Source organism: Pleurodeles waltl, chromosome 8, assembly GCF_031143425.1.
Source record: "Pleurodeles waltl isolate 20211129_DDA chromosome 8, aPleWal1.hap1.20221129, whole genome shotgun sequence".
Classification (NCBI taxonomy): domain Eukaryota; kingdom Metazoa; phylum Chordata; class Amphibia; order Caudata; family Salamandridae; genus Pleurodeles; species Pleurodeles waltl.
Window position 1 is genome coordinate 1,173,678,403 of NC_090447.1, and position 21,831 is coordinate 1,173,700,233.

The following is a 21,831-nucleotide window of genomic DNA, read 5'->3' on the forward strand; positions in this document are numbered from 1 at the left end:
CTTTTGGACTTGTGACCGAACCTCAGCCAGAGGGACTGCCTGACTGCGCAAAGGACTCATCTGGACTGCTCTTCTTTTGTAGGCCTGCAGCCTAGTGGTTGCTGGGTGGTCTAAAAGATTGCTTTCATGCATTTTGCTCTGCTGCCAGCCCGTTCCCCTGACTCTGGGCTGCCAAGGTTCGGGGGGAGTTAGATGGAGCCGCCACCTGAATTTCTGCTGTGTGTGCTGGCCTATCTGTGTCCCCTCCGGTGTCTCCTGAGGAGCCCAGCGTATGGGGAGCGCTGCACCTAGCTCCTTGGCCCTTAACACACACTAGCACATGAAGAGTGCTTTATTTTCACGTCTTTGCAGCGCGTGGGGAGCGCGCCACTCTTTCTTTCCTACAGCGTGGGAAGAGCGCTTAATTTTTCAGTTCCGTGCTACTAGCCTCTTCAGTGCGTGGGAAGCGCTGCTTTCCTGCAACCGAGTGGTTATTTTCACCCCTGCCCCAGGGCATGTTAAATTGCTAAATGAACTGCGGTGCCTGCCCTGCACATGACGAAGAGTTAGAGGAGTTTCAACGTTCATCGCGTGCATATCACTTTGCGGTCCCCCCCACGAGTCAGGGTGCACATCTCACTGTGGAGAAGAGTGCCGCCGATTGGAGGGAAGCTCTCTCCGAAGTGGACCGCACTTGGTTGTGGCAACTGGGACTTCCTTTTACACCAAAGTTACTGGAGCCGTGCTGCTGCTACAGGGAGACATCTAATGGAGTCGCAGCTGATTCTCCTTTGGCTCAGCCTTGCTCTGTGTGGAGGGGCAGAGAGGATCCCCACCGTCACCGTCCTGGCCACACAAGGGACTGTGCCTCCCAGCAGGTAACTGCGGGGGTGTTGTGCACACTTGGCCCTGTGCAGCAGCCCGGCGCCACTTGCTTTTCTCCCAACCAAGTCAGATTGTGTATGGCGAGGGCCAGTCCGGGGGATTTTACAAGCCCTGGATAGGTCCCGACCGGGCCCCAGACCCAGGAGGAGAGTCTGCAGCGGCCCCAACGGCTGGGATATTGTTTACCCCACAGGGAGATCGGGAAGTGCTCTCCCTGCTGCCGTAGGAGTCATGTTTGTCTACCCACCTCACCTTAGGAGCCAACTTGTGGGGACACACTTGTCAGCGGCTGGCAAGACCGGGAGGAAACCCTGACAGAGGTCCCGCTCTTGCAGAGTCCCAAATTCACCGGATTCCACTTAGTAGGAGTACAGTGGTGTCTGCTCCCTACATGGTGTGCAAAGTACAGTATACACTGTAAAGGAGTGCAAACGCACTGATGTTTCTTATGGGTATTTTTGGAGGGTACTTTGTAACCTAAGTGGCATCACTGTATTCGTTTGCCTTTGGTGATTCTACTGCATGCCTGAATATTTGTCTTAGTTACCTTGTTGGGACAACAAACATATTTCAAGAATTATCTAGGATACCTGGAGAGGGGATGTCTAGCATTTATGCCCTACAGAAATGTTTTTCTCTCACTTGCTGGTAATGACATATGCTATATAGATATGTACTCAGGATATGTGCTGGGGATAATGATAAATCACCATTTGGGGAAAACTTTACTGTACGTGCATTCATGATGTCTTGGCAGCTCTGGACCATGCCCAGCGCTGGAACCCCTGGCCCTCGCCCCTCCCGCACCACCGCTACACCAGTCTTTTCTACGACGCCACCACCCTCAACAGCGGACACTCACCCGCCTGCCATCAAGCCACCTCGCAGCTCACCCATGGACCCTTCTCCTGCCGGAACTGTACCTTCACCAGCCTCCACGCCAACGACCCACCCACCAAGGCAGGACGCAACCATCTCAGATGCATCCTACTCAACACCCGCTCGTCCACAAACACGCCTTTGAACTTTGGAATCTACTTGAACCAGCTTCCCCAGACGGTGCCTTCCTGATCGAGACCTGGATGAACCCCTCCTCAGCGCCTGACATCGCCATAGCCATAGCCATAGCCATCTCGGACGGCTACAAGATCACCCACATGGACCGCTCCAACAAACCAGGAAGCGGCATCGCCATCGTCCAAAAGAACACCCCCAGGATCACGACCGGCACCGAAGACACCCTCGGCACCGCTGAACAGCTGCACTTTCAGATCCACACCGACCCAAACACCACCCTCAGAGGGACCCTCGTTTACAGATTCCCCCACCCCGACAGCAGTTCAGCGACTCCATCACCGACGTCATCAGCACGCACGCTCTCGCATCCACAGACTACATACTCCTTGGGGACTTGAACTTCCACCTCGAGAACACCAACGATAACAACTCTACCACCATGCTCGACAACCTCTCCAACCTTGGCCTCAAACATGACACCCACCCACTCCTCAGGACACACACTCTACCCCACTTTCTCCGCCAGCAAACACGTCTCCTTCAGCCACACCACTGAACGCCCTTGGATCGACCACCGCTGCATCCACTTCTCCTCTGAGAAACCCACAACACACCATCACCCGCAACAGATTCCCCACCGCAGATGGAACAAGGTCACCGAATACCAACTGATCACTAGCCTCTCCCAGAACCCACCTATCGATACCACCGAAACTGAGACGGCAGCCCGCAACCTCAGGCAATGACTCGACGACTCTGCCAACACTCTCGCCCGATCAAAAATCCTTCCAACAGACGAACTGACAGAAAAGCCTTCTGGTTCACCACCTACCTCCAAGAATCTAAGCGAACATGCCAAAGACTCGAAAAGAAATGGCGTTCTTGAAGGCTGTGTGGTTGTCCAGTGTCTGATCTTGGCGCCATCTGCAGACACCACCAACTCATCCGAACCGCCAAGAGAACCACCTTCAAAGAACGCATCAACAACGCACACAGCCACAAGGAGCTCTTCAACATTGTGAAGGAGCTCTCCAACCCCTGCTCCAAAGTCAACGACATCCCGCCATCACAAGACCTCTGCAACTCCCTACCCACCTTCTTCCACTGCAAGATCACAGACATCCATAACAACTTCAGTACTCAGACTCCCCCATTCAACCACCGACACCACAGACTCACCACCCACCAGCCTCCTGTTCTCCTGGACCCACGTCAACGACAACATCGATATCATAACACCATCCATCCGGCTCACCATCTGAACCCTGCCATCACCACATCTTCAACAAAGCAAACTCCGTCATCGCACCCCAACACTGGAAGATCCTCAACAGTTCGTTCGAGTCCACCACCTTCCCGGAGAGCTGGAAACATGCAGGGATCAACGCCCTCCTCAAAAAATCCAAGGCAGAGCCAAAGGACCTCAAGAAAACCCGCCCATCTCCCTGCTCCTCTTTCCACCAAAAGTCATAGAGAAAATTGTCAACAAACAACTGACCCATTTCCTTGAGGAGAACACCACTCTGGACCCATTTCAATAAGGATTCCGCAGCAACCACAGTACGGAAACTGCCCTCATCGCCGCCACAGACGACATCAGAACCATACTGGACAACGGCAAAACCGCGGCCCTCATCCTCCTGGACCTCTCAGCTGCATTCGACACCGACTGCCACCACACCCTATGCCCATGCCTCAGTGACGCAGGAATCCGCAAAAGAGCCTTGGACTGGATCACCTCCTTTCTCACCGGCAAAACTAATTCTCTCCGTTCTGCTTTGAAGCCACCAAAATCATCTGCGGCGTACCCCATGTTTCGTCCCTCAGCCTGACCCTCGTCAACGTCTACATGGCTCTGCTCGCTAACATTGCCCGATCTCACAACCTCAACATCATCTCATACGCCGATGACACCCAGCTAATCCTCTCCCTCACCAAGGACACCGCCAAGACCAACCTCCAGGAAGGAATGAAGGCCATCACCGAATGGATGAAGAACAGCTGCCTGAAACTGAATTCCGACAAGACGGAGGTCCTCATCTTCGGCTCAACCCCCTTCGCATAGGATGACACCTGGTGACCTGCCACACTGAGAACCGCACTGACACCCACTGACCACGCACTCAACCTGGGATTCATCCTGGAGTCTTTACTATCTATGACCCAGCAAGTCAACGCCATCTACTCCTCCTGCTTCAACACCCTCCGCATGCTTTGGAAGATCTACAAATGGATCCCCACTTAAACCAGAAGAACAGTCACCCAAAGGCCTCGTAAGCCGCAAACTGGACTACACCAATGCCCTCTACGCAGGAACCACTGCCAAACTCCAGAAAAGACTGCAACGCATCCAGAACAACTGCTTGTGTAGCAGGGTATTACTGATACATGTCGTTTTTTTGTCTAATGAGGCTTTATACAATATTTTTTTTTTTATATAACTTGTTGTTGTGTTTCCTTTGTGGTGTATCTATTGTGTCACGTGTGTTGTGCAGACGCCTTACACATTCCCACTGGGATAAGCCTGACTGCTCAGGCCAAGCTACCAAGGGGGTGAGCAGAGGTTTTCTTGGGTGTGTGACTCCCTTGCCCTGACTAGAGCGGTGGGTTCTGCCTGGCTTAAGTGTATACCCTAGCCAATCAGAAACCCCATTTTTACAGTAGAGTTTTGTGACTTAGAGTTTTATTCCGTAGAGTGTTGTGGTGACGAGTAGAGTGGAGTGGCATACACTTGAAAGGTATACTGGAGAGGCAAACAGTCAAGCATTGTAGAGTGGAGTGACATATAGTGGAATAGTAAAGAATGGAGTGGCATAGAGTGGAACAACATACAGTGGCGTAGAGTGTAATAGTGTATAGAGGAGTAGCCCACAGTGGAGGGGCGTGGAGGTGAGTGGAATAGCATACAGTGGAGTGGCAGAGTGGAATAGTGTAGAGTGGAGAGGCACAGTGTGGAATGGCGTACAATGGAGTGTACAGTGTAACAGCATAGAGTGAAGGGGCGTACAGTGGAGTAGCGTAGACCAGGATCTAATAGCACACAGTGGAGGGGAGTGGAGTGGTGTAAACTGGAGTGGGGTACAGTGGAGTAGCATAGAGTGGAGTATGTACAGTGGAGTGATGTGGAGTGTAATAGCGTAGGGTAGAGTGGCTTAGAGTGGAGGGGGGTGGCATAGAGTGGAATGTGGTACTTGAAACAGATGTAGCGTGAAAGTGGGTGAACTGATGCAGATGTAATGTATCAGGAATATAGATTATGAAGTGTAAATGTTACCTTTTGGTAGTATGTGTAGACAGTTTAAGTAGTATTAAAGTTATAAGCGAAGTGTTATAATTAGGGCCTCATTTAGAGTTTGGCAGATGGGGTTACTCCATCACAAATATGACGGATATCCCGTCCGGTATATTACAATTCCATTATATCCTATGGACATCACAATACGGCAGACGGGCTATCCGTCACATTTGTGACAGAGTAACCTGTACGCAAAACTCTAAAACAGTCCCTTAGTTATTTATTGTGCCACAGGGTACTGCTGTAAGTTCATGGCATACCATGGTAGATGCCGATGAGAAGGCAGTATCTAATTAGTTAACAGCTTTTACTGCAAAATGTAAAAGCAGCCACATCACTTTCGATGTATTCTGCGTTTCACAGTTCTTTGCTGGAAGTACCACGGTATTCTGTGCTTTTCTTTTTTTAAATATATAGAAACATAGATAGTTTTGACTACCTATCATCACTTTAAGAAAGTAGTAAGAGGGAGGGGAAAAAGGAAAATATCACTTAACCTGTAAGCATCTGTTAGTGACACTTGTCATTTAGTGCTGGGCCCAGATGTGGGCAAGTTGTTTTTTCTTCAAAGAAGTCTTTGGAGTTTCTAGGTGTAGTGACTCCTACTCTTGCTTGTAAGATGCTTGGACACTGGCTCCATTGATTGTTTTCCTGCCTGGCGGTTGATGACATAATGTGAAGTGAAACAACATATATAGAGACGCCCATGCAAAAGAGTAAAAGAAAAAAGGAAAAGATAGTCCAACGACCACGGGCGCCGGAGGAGGAGGGTGAGTTAATGTTACTCCACAGCACTACATGCCATAAACAGATGCTTATGGGGTAAGTAATATTTTCCGTTTGAGGCATGTGTGACTGTAGATACACATGCATGACTGTAGATACATATGCTGTGTATAATCTGTAAAGCAGTCCTCCCAAAAAGGGGCATCTAGCCTGTTGTTGTTGAAGTAGATTGAAAGAGTGTACAGTGCACTGCCTGACCAACATTAGCTTCTTGGCGGGATAATGCATCCACACAGTAATGTTCTGTGATAGTGTGGACCAAGAAGCTGCTTTGCATATGTCAGCTATTGCGATATTATCCAGGAATGGCACAGAGGCCCCTTTCTTTCGAGGCTTTAGTGGGAAGAGTTTGTTCAGCTTTAGCGTAGCATGTCCGGATGCACTTGACTATCCATCTAGCAATGTCTGATTTAGATAGAGGCCTCCCTTTATGAGGTCTAGATGAACCCACAAAGAATTGTTGTCTCTTTCTATATGGTTTGGTTCTTTCAACGTAGTACATGAGGGCGCATTTTACAGCAAAATTCAAAGTATGGAGAGCCCGTTCCACAACTGAATCAGGTTGCAAAGCACAACCGTATCTCTATGAACTTGGAAGGAAGGTTCTTCCAGAGTTAATTACTGTAAGCTCACTGACAGGCCTGAGTGAAGTGACAGCAACTAGAAATGCCTCCTTCCTAGAAAGGAATTAAGGGGGCAGGAGTGGAGCGGCTCAAACGGAGGGCCCATAAGTCTCATAAGCACAGTGTTGAGCTTTCATGCTGGGGCAGGTGGGACCACAGGAGAAATTACCCTTTTCAAACCTTAAAGCTTTCATTGAGGACAAAATATCAAAAATTAAGCTCTAAGTCTAGGTTTTCTATTCCTAACTCTACATCTAAGTACCTTCACTGTACATCTTCAAGGTACATAGATGTAGAGTTAGGAATAGTACATTTATAAATGCATGAAAGCTTTAATGAGTGGAATCCTGAAGAGAGAGAGGTGCTGTCTATTCTGAAGGCAGGCAGCCAAAGCAGCCAAGTGTAGCCTTATGGAACTGAATGCTAGACCACAAACCTGCAGGTGGAATAAATAGCAGACAATGTTTTGCACTGTGGCTTAAAAAGGATCAATATCTTTTGAGAGACAGTAATGTACAAATCTCTTCCACATAGCAGGCCCAAGTCGCAGGTCTGTGCTACTTTGAGAATGCTCATGCATTCAGACGGAAGATTAAGGTAACCAAATTCTATGTGAGGAGACAGATCGCAAGGTTGAGCGACCCGGGGTGTGGGTGCCTGATTTCTCCATTGTTCAGCGTGAGAAGGTCCGGCATGTTGGGTAGCCTCTCGTGCGGAACCAGAGAGTTCAAGCAGTGTTGTGAACCAGGGCTGGCAGGCCCCTGTGGGAGCCACCAGGATAAGAGTGAGGAATACCTGCCAAAGCCTCTGAACCACAAATGGAAGAAGGTAGCGGCGGAAAAGCACAGGCAAATATCCCTGACCAGTTCATCCATAGCGCATTGCCTTTGGACTGTGGGTACGGGCACCTGGAGGCACTGTGCGTTTTCTACGATTGCGAACAAGTCTATTTCCCAAAAGCTCCACCTGTGGAAGTAAGGGAGGAGGACTTGTGGGTGGAGTTCCCACTCATGGATTTGTTGCCACATTCTGTTGAAGAGGTCAGAAAAGTAGTACTCCCTCCACGGAAGGAACTACAGTAGCAAATTACTATTATTATTATTATTATTATTTTTTTTTTTTAACAGAGAGCCCACCGCCAAGTGCAGTGGGATAACTGCGAGAGTTGTGGAGAGCGTGTGCCCCCTTAATTTTAGGAAATAACACACGGCTGTCATATTGTCATCCAGGAAAAGAAGAACTTTGCCTATCAGGTGAGGTAGGAAAGCCTTCAAAGCTGGGTGGATGGCTAGGAGTGCCAGGCAGTTGATATGGAGGCCCTGGTGTGTGGGGACCCAACTGCCTTGAACAGCTAGGTCTTTTAAGTGTGCCCGCATCCCGCAAGGAAGGGGTCCGTTCTAACAATCCTTTGCAGAACTTGGTCAAGGAAGGGCCACCCCTGCAATAGAGCTAATGCAGAGAGTGACAAGTGTGGGGGCCGATCAACACTAGATCGTCCCAGTGACCCTCTGCTTGCGACCACTGTTGCCCTAGGCATTCCTGCAACGGATGCACGTGAAACCTGAGGTCCAGAATGGGTCTGAGGGACCTATCCTTTTTGGGTATAAAGAAGTATACAGAGTACACACCCTTGCCCTGCTGATGCTAAGGGACTGGTTCTTTAGCCCTTTTGATAAGGAGCACTTAGACCTCTCTGAGATATTTTTGGCGTTCTGGGTTGAGTTGTGAGAGGTAGAACGGTGGGAGGCTTGGAAGTGAGCTCCAGAAAAAAAAACATGTTGGATAATATCCAATACCCACTGGTCGGAGGTGATGGTCTGCCATGTGGGGGGAAAAGAAGCCTTCAGGGTGCCCTCAACAGGTTTTGTGTAGTCTGGGGAGAAGAGGCAAGTCAGATTTTGGTGGTGCTTGCAGCTCCTTTGAGAGAGCCACCTTTACCTGTGCCTTTAGAATTGTTGCCCCTACAAAACCCTCTAAGAAATCCCCTGGGAGAAGACTGATGTCACTGAGTAGCTTTATATGCCTTGAAGCCTTCAGGGGAGGTGGTCTTTGAACTTCCACAGTAGGGTGTGCAGCAAAAGGAGGAGCAGGTGTCTGAAGCGTGTCCTTCGTTTTAGCTGACTCAGTGTCCTTTTTGATCTTTTGGTATACTTGTGGACCAAAGAGGTACTGCACATGAAAAGGTTCTGTTGCATTTAAGGCTTGAAGCCAGAGATACGGAGCCAAGCATGTCTGTATAGAAGGATGCTAGAATTACCTCCCCTGGCAGCAGTGTCTGCAGCATCTACAGCACAGCAGATAGTAGTTGGATATCTACTTGCCCAAAAGTCTTCCCTTCCTGTGTTCACAAGGGAGGTATTGGAGGAGCTCCTCCATTTCATCCCAGTGAGCACGCTCATACTGTGAAAAGAAGCAAACTGAATTGTCGATACATCATTGGTTGGCGGGTAGTACAGCAACCCTTTTGCCTGCAGCATCTATGCTCCTACTCTTTTCCCGGTGGCGGGGCATCCCCCTGGCTTGAGAGTCGGATCTCTTATGAGCAGTAGTAACTACCAGCGAGTCAAACGTGAGTTGGCCACAAACGTAAATAGGGTCAGCAGGAGAAGCTTTATATGTCTTATCTACTGTGGGTGTTATGACCCTGGCTTGGATGGAGTCCTTAAATATGCTGGGCATTTGGTGTAGCATGCCCTCAAGCATGGGGAGGTAACAAGTAGAGTGGTGAGTCGAGTAGAGGGTTTCAAAAAGGAATTCTTCCTCTAAAGTCTCTGTATGAAGGTGATTCTACATCCCAGCTGAATAAGGCCGCCTACCCAGAAGTTCCTGACAGGATGTAGAATCATCCGGAGGGGAGGGTACAGGTCAAGGTCTGTGCTCCCTCAGTGGGTCGGCATTGTAGAAGTCCCACTGGTCACCCTGTAGAGGGCAGTCATATGTGTCGCCCCACCCCATGCCTGCCGATGTCAGATGGAGGAGACCCCTGAGGTGTGATGTCAAGGGGCACCCACGGAGAAGCAGCAGGGGAAGGTGAATGCTAATAAACAGGGTGAGTCGATGGTTGAATCTGGGGTAAGGGGCTAGTCGCCTTATTCATTTTCTTGCACTGTTTTGATGGAACCGTAATGTCCCTCGCTTCCTCAAAGAGCGCTTGAGCTTTGAGATTGGAGCAGCAGCAGACCCTGGAGGGCCGGCAGAGATCCAGCCTGTATGACGGTGAATAACCAGGTGTTTCTACCTTGCGTCGATCTCCTCTTGCAGTCTGTGAAGGGTCGTTTCTAACATGCTGGCAATGAAGCTGGACATGCTGGTCGATGCTGAGGTTTTTGGCTCAGAGGGCATTTGGTTTTTGGAGCCAAGAGTCTGGTCGACAGCAAGGCAGAAGTAGTCCGCGCCAAGGGTTGGCTCGATGGCTAAATAACCAGTGCCAAAGTGGTTGGCTTCGAGGGATTCTTTAGCGCTGAGCTGGGCATAGTGCTCAAAGTTGTTTATTGGTGCGGACCATAGCTCAAAGGCAGTGGCAGTCCAAAGGCCTGACTCTGGCACTTCAGAGTGGCTGTGTGCCTTTTGGTGGTGGGCTGCTTGGCTTAAGAGTAGTGTTGAGGGGGAAAGAGTACTGTACTCTCAGACTGTTGTGCTGGCAGAAGATCTTCAATTTCGAGCTCGGAACCAGAGCTTTCATCTGGGAGAAAGCCTCTTCATTGGCAGCTGAAGTGTGTGGATGATGTTTCCCCCTGGTGGTCCACGGGACTGAAGAGGTCTGGAGTGTCATCACCGCTCCTGCACGACATTTCGAGTCAATGAGTTCAGCAATCCCAAACAGTTTTCTTAGAAGAGGATGAGCAGCTAGTGTCACAAACAGTTTCGATGTGCTTGGGCAAGAGGCAGAAATTGCAGACCAGATGGAGGTCCCTTTGATGATATTTCATGTGGCAGTAAGGACAATATCTGAATGGGGCTTGTTCCATCACCAGAGGCATGGTGGAGACACAGCAAAGTAACAATTACTGAAATTACGTGCAGGGAGGTAACTAACTCGTGCCCCCAACATGCACAGTTTTTTCCTCATAAATCATACTGCAAATATTACATTGATATTATCAATGTTATCAAAGATGTCACAAGTGCTGTAATACGTAGGGTAATTAGCAGTGGATGGCAAGGGCGTGATTATAGTTATCTTAGGGCATGAGTTATAGTTAATTGAAATAACTAACTATGACAACTGAATTTCTATGGTTTTGTACGTTCAAAGTGTGAGCCTAACGGTAACGTCTCTGTAACCTTTGTTTTTTAAGTGAATTTCTATGTTGTTTTTTTTAACTTCTATTTTCTAACTATAAAGTCCATGTAACCTATGTTTTTTTCAGGGACTTTTTTTTTTTTTTTTTAAACAAAGTAATTGCTATACGTTAACCCAACCACTGCAGCGTCGTTAGCGGCAGAAGCTGGCCGCAGGGTCTGGCTGCTGTGGCCAACCCCAAAACCATCAAACCCTGTGCCATGAATGGCCTTCGGCCATGTGCTGCCGGCCACAGGATCTATCCTGTGGCCAGGCCCTGCAGTGGACCCCATATAACCACCCAAGCCTACGCCACTCACGGCCTTTGGCTGTGCGCGGCAGGGATGCACACTCCTCCATCAAGGTTTCCAGATAACTCTTCAAGCTCGAAATGCAGAGAATAAACACCTGCTTTCCCTTTACCATGCGCAAAAAATTGGGATGATTAGTACTTTGTGCAAGTGGAGTTTCAAATTGAGCACCTGATTTGTTTATATGAGTAAATGCTTCCTCTTGAAGTTTTATTTCTGTGAAATCAGCATTATGCCAGAATAAATACTGCCCTTCATATTTATCCAATAAGAGGCTAGTATTTTGTGCAGAATGTTTATCCAACTGGAGTATTTTCTACAGGCTAATTAGTAAGTGAAACCTCGCTGGGTAAATGTATAAGGAAGCCGAGGTAAGGTTTCCAGTGACGTTGTGTGCATGTACTTTACCATTGCGATTGTTCCTCGAGTTTTTTCATCACATAACTTTACAGGGTGGAACCGCATGGAAAACACACTTGGAAAATGTGTACTTTATATAAGCAAGTGTTTCTATTTTATTTTTTTATTTTTTAATAGAAGGCACTGCGGGGAAGCCTTAAGGCCCCTGGGGACCCAGTGCTCTTGCAAGCAGGGAGCTGGTGTAAATGCTGCTCCCTGAGTGTGGGAGCAATACTTTAATCTCTTTCCCTGCCTGCAGATAAGCAAGCGGGAGCATTTTAACAGCTCCTGCTTGCTGAAAGCGGAGTGTTCACTTTTGCTTGGTAGGAGCCGTCACAGCTCCCGGCAAGCAAAAGCAAACAGCTACCTCCCGAGGGTGGGCAATTCGGGAGGTGGCAGGAGTCAGTCCTGGGGTGTGGTGGTCCCCAGGGCCATATTTGGCTCCAGGAGGTAGGGGGAGGAGGTTGTGAGGCTCCCTCTTTTGATCTTCAAGGACTAGCTCCTGGGAGGTGGTGGTCCCCATGGCCGTATATGGCCAAGGAAACCTTCAAAATTAAATTAATTGGCCATGGAGAGATGGTGGTCCCCAGGGGTGGGGTTGAGATGTGTGGGGGTTGGGTCTGCACATCTGCCCCGCATCTTATTTGCATAGCAGCTCCAGGAAGACTCTGGTCCCTGGGGCCCTGTCCGTGTAGCCCCCCTTTATTTCCTTATTGTGACTGCAGGAAGATGGTGGTCCCTGGGGCCCGGGGGTCAACGCTGCCCCCTGCTTTTTTATAACTCTGTAGCCCCCGGGGAGGTGGTGGTCCCTGGGACCCGGGCAGGTCAGCATTACTGGGGAATTCAGCCATGGGGAGGTGGTGGTCCCCGGGGCTTCATTAGGCTCTTGGAGAGGGGCCTCATACGCCCTCCCAATTTTTTCTTTTTTAAATGAGTGCAATGCCCCCGGGACCAAGAGTGGGAGACTGTGCTTGCTTTTTTAAAAAAAAAAAATCTTTGCGAAATTTGTGAACATTCGCGAATTTTGCAGAGAAATAAAAAAATGCTTTTTTTGTCCTGGGGGCTTCAGGGAGACCTCTGGACCAATTCTAAGGGCTCAGGGTATTCTTACCCTGCCCCTCCCCCTTTTTTGTGTTTTTTTTGGGACTCAGCTGAAGCAGAGTCCCAACTGGCTGCCAACACTTCCTGACTGAAATGTTGACAGCCAATCAGATATCAGCACGGGGACAGCTGGATCCATGGATCCTCCACGACCTTAGATATCTATATTTTTTGACCTTTAATATTAAAAAAATTACTGAACGGATTTACACCAAATCACAAAAAAAACCAGATGTAGCTTCCTGCCAAATTTGATGCAATTTCGCTCAGGGGTTTGGGCTGTAGTTGTGTCTAAAGACCCTATGAGAAAATGAATGTGGAAAATGCGTATTGGGACTCCCCTTATTTCTTGGCCCCTGCTTGATAGATCACGCCGAAACTTTCAAGACAGCAGCTAAACTGACTGTCTCATTAGTTTAGAAAATTCCGTGGAGATTCGTCAAGCAGCGCCAACGTTATTGGCACTATGGAAACTAGGTCCTAAGTATAGCTACTGGCAACAGTCAGTAGGTTATATACTGCTGAATTTCTATGGTTTTGTGTGTGTAACGTCAGGATCTAAATGTAACATCACTGTAACCTTTGGTTTTTTTGTGAATTTTAAAAGGTTCTTTTAATTCTATTTTGTAACTATAATGTCCCTGTAACCATATTTGTTCAGTGAATTTGTATGTTTTTTTAAGCTATTTCCTAACTATAACATTCCTGTACCCTTTGTTTTTTTTCCAGTAAATGTCTTTTTTTATTTTTTATAAACAAACTAATATTTAATTCCCATCCGTTAATTAACTCCTGGCCCTAGAGGCCCCAGGGCCTTTTTTTGTTCTTTAAAGGGGAGAGGGCTGTGCACTCACCTCCTAAAGCTTTGTAAGGCCCTGGGGATGCCATTCCCCAGGGCCACTAATTAAAATTAGGGGAGGGTGGCACGTGGCCCTCTCCCTGGGCTGAATTTATTCCTGGGGAATCATTCCCTGGGGCTTGGTGCATTTTTTTTTAGGGGGTGGGGGTTACATGGTCCCCCTCCCCAGGACACTTTTGGTCCTGGGGACATCATCCTCCGGGGGACACAGCACATTCTTTGGAGAAGTGGGGGGCTTTGGGCCCCATTCCCTGGCCTCATTGGGCCCAAGGACCACAACCTCTGGGGCCTGGCAACATATTTGAGGGGGGCAACTGCCCCTCCTTCCCTGGGCTGATTTCAGCCTCGGGGACCCCATATCCCAGGGTCAGCTCAAATATGTAAAGGAAGGGGACGGCCATGCCCCCACCATCCCCCGGCCCGAGCACCCCATCCCCAGGGATCTAGCCAACGGAAGGTGTATGCCCAGATAGGGCACTCACCACACTATCGTTGTGGGCCTTGGGGGAAGCACCACAACCCCTGCTGCCCCAGCCGGCTATCTGCATCCAGTGGGAGCCAGCATTGCTCCCGCAGGCAGCATCTTCTAATAATGCTGCTACCTGTGGGTGGCAGCAATCTTTTCACCTGCTTCCCTGCCCACTTTACCTGCTCCCAGCTGGCGGTAGCATTTTTCAAGTTCCTGCCAGCTGGGAGAGGACTTGGTGTTTGCTCCCGCTTGGCGGGATATTTGAAATTGCTCCCGTCAAGCAAGAGCAAACACCAGTTTCCCTTCTTGCGCTAGGGTGGGCAGCGAAACCTCTATGTTCCGGGGGTGGGCACCCCGGGACATATCACGAGCAGGCCTAGGGGGATGGGTTCCCCAAGGCTATTAATGACTCAGGGAGGGGGGGGGGGGATGGCCCTTCTCTCCTTTGTTTATACGGCTGAGCCCAGGGATGGGGTCCCAAGGACTGAAATCGACCCTGGGAGGGGGGCCCACAGCCTCTCTCCCCCTTGGATATTCGGCCGGGCCGCACAGGATGGGGTTCCTGAAGTCAAAATCAGCCTTGGAGAGGTAAGGGGAAGGGGTTTGCATGCATGCCCACCCCTCTCCCCCTTTCTGAAAAATGAGGGCCCGTGTGATGCGGTCCTGGCGGTCGAAATCAGCCTGGGGAAGGCGGCTGCATGCTCCCTTTCCCTTAACGCCACCAGGGATGGGGTCCCATGGGCCGAAATTAGTCTGGGGAGGGGGTGCTGCGCAGCTCCCCCCCTAAAATACAAATAATTGTAGCCCCCAGAGCTGGCCCAGCCGGGGGGTGGGGGCACGGTGGAAGGGGGAGAAGGTCTTTATAAATAAAAACAAATGCAGGAGACCACACTTTTTGTTTTAAAAAAAATAAAAAATTGACAGGATTCACAGATCATCTGCAAATTCACAGCAAAATTAAAAAAAAAAAAAAAAAAAAAAAAAAAAAAACACAACAACAACTTTTTGGCCCCAGGCTTGGTCCTGACCACAAGGCTGAGAGGCTTAGGGTATTCATACCCTCTTCCCCTTGTGTCCTTGTTTGCATTTTTTTTTCTTTTAGATGCAGGACAGAGTATTAAGTCCTAAGATGGCTGCCACCACTTCCTGGTCGAAGTGGTGGCAGCCAATCAGATCTCCGTGTGAGATCTGTCCAATCCGCAGACCCTCCGCGTCTCTAGTAATGAATAAATCTTTTTTCTTCAATTACTCCAGAGCTACTGAACAGATTTGCAACAAGCTACGAAAAGCACTCTTTCTGAACCAAGCTCTAGCTTTCTGCCAAATTTGGAGTAATTCCGTTCAGCAGTTTGGGCTGTAGTCATGCCTATAATCCCTATGGAAAACTGTAATGAGAAAAGTGTTTTGGAACCCCCCCTTTTTTTCACCCCTGCATGATAAATCACCCTAAAATGTTCCAGGGAGCAGTTGAAGTGACTGGTAAAAGTTTGTGAGGAGTAGTCAAACGGTACCAAAGTTACTAGCATTAGAAAGATAAGGCAAATTATGCTTAGTTAAAGATCTCTGCTTTCCCACTGAGTATGTCACAAAATGCTACAGATAGTATTGAAAATATACATTAGGAAGAGTTGGCTTGGTATTTAAAGCAGATTTATTATAGGACACCAGCAAACTAGTATGTGTTGGTGCACAGCTTTTATTTGCTCTTATCTGAGTGACTCATTTCCCTACTAGTCTGCACGCACTCGATATTTCCTCAGTATCAGCAATTCCCGCTCACAGTTCTCCTACTCACACTCATTATTATTATGCAATAGTATTAAGGTTGAGGAGGACTGCATCTTGAAAGCACATTTATCTAGTTCATGCAGATTATTTAGCTCCAGGTGTAAAACTGCCAGTGTAGTATACGGATGGTTAAGAATCTGGCATCAAAACCTAGAGCCACAACTAGCCATTGAAATGAGCAAGCATTCAATTTGGTTTGATTTAATTTTTTTAAGCAGGACAGCTACACAAAAGCACTAATGACCTTGTATTAATCCAATTGTATCCAAAACCCCAGAGGATCCCATAGTGAAGAACCATGTCTTCAACAGTTTCTGAGAGGACAGAAGATGATTATTTAATTTGAGTTTCATCAGGAATTAATTTAACAGAACATGGCCATGCAATCATGCATTTCATACTTACATTGTATGATGACACCTTCTCAGCCAATCGTTTGTCTCTTTGCGAAAGTGGCACTTCCTCTTCAACTTTAGTTGTAGGGGTCTTTCCTTCTTGTTTCTCCTTTACAAAACATAGACGTTACATTAAAATCAATTGAAGGTCGTGCTGAATATAGTCAGATGGCATCATGCAATATAATATGCAGTGAGACCAGTGTCTAAATTCAGGAACTTCAATTCCAATGGATTTTTCTATAAATTAGAGTAAAACATTTACCAAAACATAGCACAGACTCCTAAAGGCCACTTGTAAAATTACCACTCTTTCCCAATGTACCATACGTTGTATTGCTTTGCTGTCTGTTTACATGATTCAGGAGGGCCATCATTCCACTCACGCAAGAAGTGTACTTACTCAAGTGATAATTAGTTTCCAGGCTACACCGAAAGGGGCTTTAACATTTAATGAAGCCTCTAAGAATATAAGTGTATAGATTTCTAGTGTGAATGTGCATCGTTTAGAAAAAAAAAAAAAAACAGGCAGCGAGCAGCCGACTAAAAATATACATGTGCGGACACAAACCTAACAGTAAACTTCGCTCAAGGCCACCCATTAACTGTTGAACTGTTGCTGTTTTGATTTGCAATGAACTCTGATCCACTAAAATTCCTCTAAAAAGCTTTCTGTATTTACTTCATGTACCCAGGTATTTGTTTTTTTCATGTTACTGCACATGTAAAGCTAAAGAAGATAATCCAATAAGAAATGTTAAAGATCTTGAGTGTAGCAATAATGTACCTAGAACAACTTTAGACTGCTTATCTTAAGAGTGTTGTGGTTTGGTTTCCTTGTGGCTGTGTATGCTTGCTAGTTTAAATCTCCGTAGAAATGAGTTTATTTGAAGATTCGTTTTCAGTAGATTGGGCCAGTGCCTATGGGAATCGTAAGTGTGGGGTATAGCCACTTGACAGAGAAACTTAATCCTAAATTATCACAATATAGCCAGGACTCCTGAAATTGAGAAAACGCTATCCTAGCTGTTTGGAAAGAACAGAACAAGCAACTGCCTAGAAGCCTTGCAGGTGTGTTTTGAAGGATTCCTCTAATACTATTGTCGGCAGAGTGATAACAATTTAGCACAAAAGCTTTTCAAATATCTGGAAAAAATAAGCTGCAGGAGAGGGATGTCTAGTTGCACTGGTGACTAATTTAACATTTTACTTTCTGTATTTGGTGGCCCAGCGTTTTTGCAATAGAGAAACTAGGGATTATACGAGAATTGCGAATTTTAATATTCAAATTTAATCCCAAATTCCGATTTGCTGGGTGTAATATGAAGCAGCAAGTATGCATTTTAGATATATGATTGTCTAATTATATACTTGTATTTTTATGACACGCTAAGTAAAACGAACAGTAATGATCTTGATTTATAATAAAAAATATAGCAATCTTGACAATGGTAGCTATTTTTCTGACTGAAATCTCGGCTGAATTAAACCAGAGTGCGGAAAAACCGCATTTTCTTAATCACTTCAAAATAGCTTGCAATCTCGACATTCTCAGAGTCTGGCAAATGTGGCGACAATAACAGAAACGCGACCAAATACTCACTTTAGCTTTCTTCTCCCTCTCTGCTGGAGTATCTGTCCAAATAGATCGGTCACCTGACTTTTCGTTAGTCCGTCTCTTGAAAGTTCGTGGGCCAAGTCCAAAGTTTGCCAGTTCTGGGGGCAACTCTGTCATCCACGACTCTCTTTCAACTTGCTTGGATCCATCCTTCAGGAAAAAAAACACACGGACAGCATGGAATGTATGCTTTCATGTGCTTGTTACAGTTTCGTTATAAAAAATAAAAACAAAAAGGCAATAAGAGGTCTACATGGGCTGATCCAGATCATATACTAATAAAGAATAAAGTGAGAGGGCGAGTCTGACCCAAGCACACATGCGGGGAGATGCTCTGTGAATAATTATTTTCGCAAACTGTAGCTATTCCGTGCTCTCATAGCAATGGCAGGTGGCATGGCCTTGTGCCAATATTTGGCACAAAACTAGAAAAAGCTTGCAAAGACAATCCACGACTACTAAATCAAACAAAATAAGAAAAAAAGAAAATAAATCATACTTATATACTTATATGGCTGCATTGTGTGTATACATTACCTTCAAATACTTGAGGAAATCTATTTGATGGCTGTAGGCTCTCTGGCATTCCCAACCTGTGCGGGGGCATGTAGTGGGGCAGGCATACAATTTGGAGGAGATGTGCTGAAAGGGTGAGATGTGTGTGTGTGTGTGGGGGGGGGGGTGGAGTTGAAAGGGGTAGCAAGGGGCTGAAAAAGTGTGTCACTTCTCTACTTAAAATGCAGACTTGTTATGTGGCCCATTTAGCTGATAGCAGAGGGGTAGCTAGGCAGATGTTGGAAATAATGAACATCCACCAGACTAGGAGTAAGATAGTAACACTACAGGTATTGTATTCTTTTCAAATGTCTTGGTTCACAACAATTCCCAAACTAAGATTACCATGGGTGACTGGGCGCGTGCATGTATGTGGGCATAGATTAGCTGATAGCAGAGGGGAAGATGGGGTGCTGTTGGGTACTTGAGACATCCGCAAGATTAAGAGTAACATAATAACCATGAGTGCTTCACCTTACCTAAACATCCTGGCTCACTCCCATTCCTAAGGAACTAGATACTTACCTTCAGTAACGCCTTATCCAGTAGAGACTATATCTAGCCACAGATTCCTTGCCTTGGAATTAGCCCTAGGTGTCAGACTGGATCCTGAGGCGCCGGTAGGTGGCATTATTCGGCTCCACATGGCGTTGTCTACACTGGTAGTGACATCTGCGGTACTTACATAGGCGCTACCCAGGTGAAACATCAGTTTCTTTTTTCCATTTTCCACACCAGGAGTGCAGAGCCAAGATGAACACTGACCACTGGTGTAGTAAACTGGGGCCCTGAATGGGAAGTAGCCTGTCCCTAAATATGTGTTCTTTGAACGGGGAGGATGGGTGGGTCGGTAAGGAGTCTGCTAGATATAGCCTCTACCAGATATGGTGCTATCAAAGGTAAGTAACTTGTTCATCTGATAGATACTTCTAGGCACAGGTGCCTTACCTAAGAACAGGTGCCCAAGCAATACCTTCCCCAAAGGTGGGACTGCAGACCAATTTCAGACGAGGAAGTCCTGCAGGACCAAACGGGCAAAATTACCATCCTGACTGACCTGACTGTCCAGACAGTGGATCTTTGTGAACATGTGCAAGGAGGCCCATGTTGCTGCCTGGCAGATGTCCAGGACCGGAACTCCGCCTGTTAATGCAGTGGTTGCAGGCTTAGCTCTGGTGGAATGAGCGTGCAAGTCTTTAGGGGGTTGGGTCATGGCCAGTGCGTAGCAGGGCTTGATACAGAGCATGATCCATCTAGAGATGGTATACTTCTGCACGGCCCATCCTTTCTTTGCTCCGACATACCTCACAAAGATTGAGTCATTGAACCGGAACTCTAGAGTGCTTCAAAGTAAAATGACAAAGCTCTTTTTGGGTCTAGACGGTGGAGTCACTCCTCCTCCATGGAGAGATGTAGCGGAGCATAAAAAGTAGGCAGAGTGGTGGATTGGCCTACATGAAATGGGGGTGACCACTTTCAGAAGAAAGGAAGCTCTTGTGTGAAGCACTGACCGCTGGCCCCCAATGTGAGAAGGTAGCCTCTTTCTAGCCTTGTTACCCCCACTTTTGGCCTGTTTGTGAGTGTATGTCAGGGTGTTTGTCACCGTTTTCACTGTCTCACTGGGATCCTGATAGCCAGGCCTCAGTGCTCATAGTGAAAACACTATGTTTTCAGTATGGTTGTTATGTGTCACTGGGATCCTGCTGGTCAGGACCCCAGTGCTCATAGGTTTGTGGCCTATATGTATGTGTCACTGGGACCCTGTCACACAGGGCCCCAGTGCTCATAGGTGTGCATGTATATGTTACCTGTGTAGTGACTAACTGTCTCACTGAGGCTCTGCTAATCAGAACCTCAGTGGTTATGCTCTCTCATTTCTTTCTAAATTGTCACTAACAGGCTAGTGACCAATTTTACCAATTTACATTGGCTTACTGGAACACCCTTATAATTCCCTAGTATATGGTACTGAGGTACCCAGGGTATTGGGGTTCCAGGAGATCCCTATGGGCTGCAGCATTTCTTTTGCCACCCATAGGGAGCTCTGACAATTCTTACACAGGCCTGCCACTGCAGCCTGAGTGAAATAACGTCCACGTTATTTCACAGCCATTTTACACTGCACTTAAGTAACTTATAAGTCACCTATATGTCTAACCTTTACCTGGTAAAGGTTAGGTGCAAAGTTACTTAGTGTGAGGGCACCCTGGCACTAGCCAAGGTGCCCCCACATTGTTCAGAGCCAATTCACTGAACTTTGTGAGTGCGGGGACACCATTACACGCGTGCACTACATATAGGTCACTACCTATATGTAGCTTCACCATGGTAACTCCGAATATGGCCATGTAACATGTCTATGATCATGGAATTGCCCCCTCTATGCCATCCTGGCATTGTTGGTACAATTCCATGATCCCAGTGGTCTGTAGCACAGACCCTGGTACTGCCAGACTGCCCTTCCTGGGGTTTCTCTGCAGCTGCTGCCAACCCCTCAGACAGGCAGCTGCCCTCCTGGGGTCCAGCCAGGCCTGGCCCAGGATGGCAGAACAAAGAACTTCCTCTGAGAGAGGGTGTGACACCCTCTCCCTTTGGAAAATGGTGTGAAGGCCGGGGAGGAGTAGCCTCCCCCAGCCTCTGGAAATGCTTTGTTGGGCACAGATGTGCCCAATTCTGCATAAGCCAGTCTACACCGGTTCAGGGACCCCTTAGCCCCTGCTCTGGCGCGAAACTGGACAAAGGAAAGGGGAGTGACCACTCCCCTGACCTGCACCTCCCCTGGGAGGTGTCCAGAGCTCCTCCAGTGTGCTCCAGACCTCTGCCATCTTGGAAACAGAGGTGCTGCTGGCACACTGGACTGCTCTGAGTGGCCAGTGCCACCAGGTGACGTCAGAGACTCCTGCTGATAGGCTCCTTCAGGTGTTAGTAGCCTTTCCTCTCTCCTAGGTAGCCAAACCCTCTTTTCTGGCTATTTAGGGTCTCTGTCTCTGGGGAAACTTTAGATAACGAATGCATGAGCTCAGCCGAGTTCCTCTGCATCTCCCTCTTCACCTTCTGATAAGGAATCGACCGCTGACCGCGCTGGAAGCCTGCAAACCTGCAACATAGTAGCAAAGACGACTACTGCAACTCTGTAACGCTGATCCTGCCGCCTTCTCGACTGTTTTCCTGCTTGTGCATGCTCTGGGGGTAGTCTGCCTCCTCTCTGCACCAGAAGCTCCGAAGAAATCTCCCGTGGGTCGACGGAATCTTCCCCCTGCAACCGCAGGCACCAAAAAGCTGCATTACCGGTCCCTTGGGTCTCCTCTCAGCACGACGAGCGAGGTCCCTCGAATCCAGCGACACCGTCCAAGTGACCCCCACAGTCCAGTGACTCTTCAGCCCAAGTTTGGTGGAGGTAAGTCCTTGCCTCACCTCGCTGGGCTGCATTGCTGGGAACCGCGACTTTGCAAGCTACTCCGGCCCCTGT

At 47.8% G+C, this 21,831-nt stretch overlaps 1 protein-coding gene across 1 annotated transcript in view; it reads right to left on the reverse strand.

The window, feature by feature from the left end:
* The window catches only part of GPALPP1 (GPALPP motifs containing 1), a 145,939-nt gene that overhangs the window by 12,616 nt on the left and 111,492 nt on the right, over positions 1 to 21,831 (reverse strand). Inside the window, exons 6-7 of the mRNA XM_069205410.1 lie at positions 17,793 to 17,957; positions 16,200 to 16,298 (exon numbers count right to left, since the gene is read on the reverse strand). Coding sequence (XP_069061511.1) covers positions 16,200 to 16,298; positions 17,793 to 17,957 — 264 coding nt within the window. The remainder of the gene's footprint in view (positions 1 to 16,199; positions 16,299 to 17,792; positions 17,958 to 21,831) is intronic.